This window comes from Entamoeba dispar, genomic scaffold (assembly GCF_000209125.1).
Source record: "Entamoeba dispar SAW760 scf_1105229463353 genomic scaffold, whole genome shotgun sequence".
Taxonomy (NCBI): Eukaryota; Evosea; order Mastigamoebida; family Endamoebidae; genus Entamoeba; species Entamoeba dispar.
This window is the reverse complement of record NW_001855650.1, coordinates 1-2,632: the sequence shown is the minus strand read 5'-3', so window position 1 is coordinate 2,632 and position 2,632 is coordinate 1. Positions and strand designations below refer to the sequence as shown.

Here is a 2,632-nt window from a genome sequence, read left to right as displayed (position 1 = left end):
GAGATGTTTTATTAAAAATTTGTAGAGATAAAAGAAATGGAATTATTTCCTTGAACCACCTCAAAAAGGAACTGTTGCAAGTGAAATTGAAGAATTTGCTAGTCCAATGAATCAAAAAACAAGTGTTAAAGTTGATGTATGGCATACAGAAGATTATACAGAAGAAGAATTAAAAGAAATTGAAGCATTAAAAGAACAAAAAGTAAAAGAAGAAAATGAAAATAAAGAAAATCAAGTTGAAGAAGAAAAAGTTCAAGAAAAAGAAATAGAAGAAATTGAAGAAGAAGAAGAAAGTGAAGAAGATAAAAAGACTATGTGGCAAATTAAAACTGATTTATATGAAGATGATTTAGAGGATGTAGGAGGATTATTTCCATTTTTTCATAATAAAGTTGAAACAACAGTTTATGGAGATATTTCAACATTTAAAATTGAAATGAATGTTGAAGAACCATTATTAGGAAATAAAGATGTAGATGAAGTTAATGAAATAGAAGATTATCCTCGTAAATATGTCAAAGAAGAAGAAGAATTAATTATTAGTTGTACTGTAGCATCATATGATGTTAGTGCTGAAATGGAAACAACTAAAATCCGATCAATTATTGCAAGACTAATTCCTAGGAATTTGGTTTTTGTTTCAGCGTTAGAACCAAATGGAATAGAATGGTTTAAACAAAATTTACCTCATAGTAATATTTATGGATTTAATAATAATGAAATAATGACTACAATATGTCCTGTAACTCCTTCAGAAACATTTACAATTGATGACAGTTTATTAACTGTTATGAAATTAAATCATTTTAAAGAATTTAATTTAGGACCAATTGATGCAAAAGTAGAAGATGGAACATTACTCCCTATCACTCGACAACAAAGAAAACGTCATGAATCTGTTTATATTGGTGAATTACCAATTAAAGTTTTAACTAAAGCAATTGAAACAGAAAATATTGACGTTAAAATTGTTAATGGAACAATTGTATGTGCTAATGGAACAATTACAGTTTCAAAAGAGCCTTCAGATGTACCTAAATTTATTGTAAGAGGAAGAATGAATAAAGCATTTTTTAAAGTAAGAAAGATAGTTGCTGAACAATTTTGCATTTTGTAATTGAAAGAATAAATTTCTTATTTTATGTTTTAATTAACAAAATATATTAGATTTTTTTTTAATTTTTTTTTAAAGAAAAATATCTAAAATGTTATTTATTTTATTCCATTAAAATGAATTCTTCAAAAATTCTTTTAGTTGGTAAAATTGGTGCTGGTAAAACAAGTTGGTGTGAAAGAGTATGTGTTTGGCTTTTTTTTTTTCTTTTCTAATCAAAAAAAATTTTAAAAGAAATTTATGTTAAAGAAAAATAAATTTAATAATAAATTATCAAGGACTATTGGTTTAAATGAATACCAAATTCATTTATTTATTGATAGAATTGAAAGAGAATTTATTATTGTTTGATTTTATTAATAAAATAACACATTTAATATTTTGATAATAACAATAATAATAATTTAATGATAGATTGATAGTACTGGATTTCAAGAACATTTTAATTGTATAGAATTTATATGTAAAACTTGTGACTTTATTATTATCTTTATTGACATTAGTATAGAATTAAATCAATCTGAAATAGAAGAGTTTATTGATAAAATTGAAAGAAATAAAAGAATAATACCTTTTCCATCAAAAATTATTGTTGTTGGAACTAAATTAGATATTAAAAAAATTAGAATGAAAAAAATAGATGAATTAGAATATATTATTAATTCTCGTTATCCTTATATCGAAATCTCTTCAAAACTTAACCAAAATTGTTTTGATATTTTCTATTTAATTTCATATATTGAAAGTACTCAATTACAAAAGAAACAAACTTTTTGTTCTTTAGTTTAATTCAATTATTTAAATGTTTTATTGATTTTTATTATTTTGCATTTTCTTTTTTAAAAAAAAAAGAAATTTAGAATAGTTTATTCAACTAATCATTAATCTTTTATTCTTTCCTTTCCTCTTTTTTTTTATAAAAAATAAAGTAAAATTACATCAATAATTAATTATATGAATCCATAGTAAAATATCAACAAAAACATTAAAACAAATTCCATTTATAGTCAAAAATCTAAAATTACTGTTACAAATTAAATTGCTATGCAAAATATAATAATCTTCTCTTTAAAAAAGTCTAATATATTAGAATAATTCTATTCTATAACTTAATCATTAGAAATACACAATAATTAACCAAAAGGTATTGAACAATTATAATACTACTTCTTAAAATCATAATTTAATTATTGTTTTATGTTCCAGTTAATATTTTATTTTTTGTTATTGGATTAAGATTTTTTGTTTGTGTTTTATTTAATAGTTCTTAATACAAAATCTTTTTGTTCTAATAATAGAAATTCGTACTTAAAAATAAGATAAATGAAATAAATATAGAACAACACAAATTTTGACAATTACTTTTTTAAAAAAAAGAATCTTCCTTTAGATCTTAATTCTAAAAATAGAAATGATCTTTGATTTAAATGAGCGGATTTGCAAATTTTTTGATTTTCGGGATTGAATTATTTGGAAAATTCGAAAGGGAGAGAGAAAAAGCCCAAAAACAGACAGAAA

The 2,632-nt window shown here is 22.0% G+C and overlaps 2 protein-coding genes across 2 annotated transcripts in view, besides 6 other annotated features; both read left to right on the top strand.

Annotated features, from left to right (window-relative positions):
• EDI_299510 (cleavage and polyadenylation specificity factor, putative) overlaps positions 1–1,117 on the top strand; it is a gene marked incomplete at both ends in the record, with an annotated part of 2,127 nt that extends 1,010 nt beyond the window's left edge. Inside the window, 2 exons of the mRNA XM_001733486.1 lie at positions 1–21; positions 82–1,117. The exon at positions 1–21 is cut by the window's left edge and continues 1,010 nt beyond it. Of these exons, the coding sequence (XP_001733538.1) occupies positions 1–21; positions 82–1,117 (1,057 nt within the window). The remainder of the gene's footprint in view (positions 22–81) is intronic.
• Positions 192–303: a microsatellite.
• Positions 1,118–1,124: 7 nt separating the features above from the next.
• Positions 1,125–1,222: a sequence feature (AT_rich).
• An 87-nt stretch (positions 1,223–1,309) lies between these two features.
• Positions 1,310–1,388: a sequence feature (AT_rich).
• EDI_299500 (uncharacterized protein) lies at positions 1,355–1,903 on the top strand (the record flags this gene model as incomplete). The annotated part of the gene is made up of 2 exons (XM_001740919.1): positions 1,355–1,459; positions 1,529–1,903. 2 exons carry the CDS (start codon positions 1,355–1,357, stop codon positions 1,901–1,903), a joined length of 480 nt encoding a protein of 159 aa, XP_001740971.1.
• Positions 1,449–1,523: a sequence feature (AT_rich).
• Positions 1,899–1,973: a sequence feature (AT_rich).
• Positions 1,974–2,021: 48 nt separating this feature from the next.
• Positions 2,022–2,070: a sequence feature (AT_rich).
• The last annotated feature ends 562 nt before the right edge of the window (positions 2,071–2,632 follow it).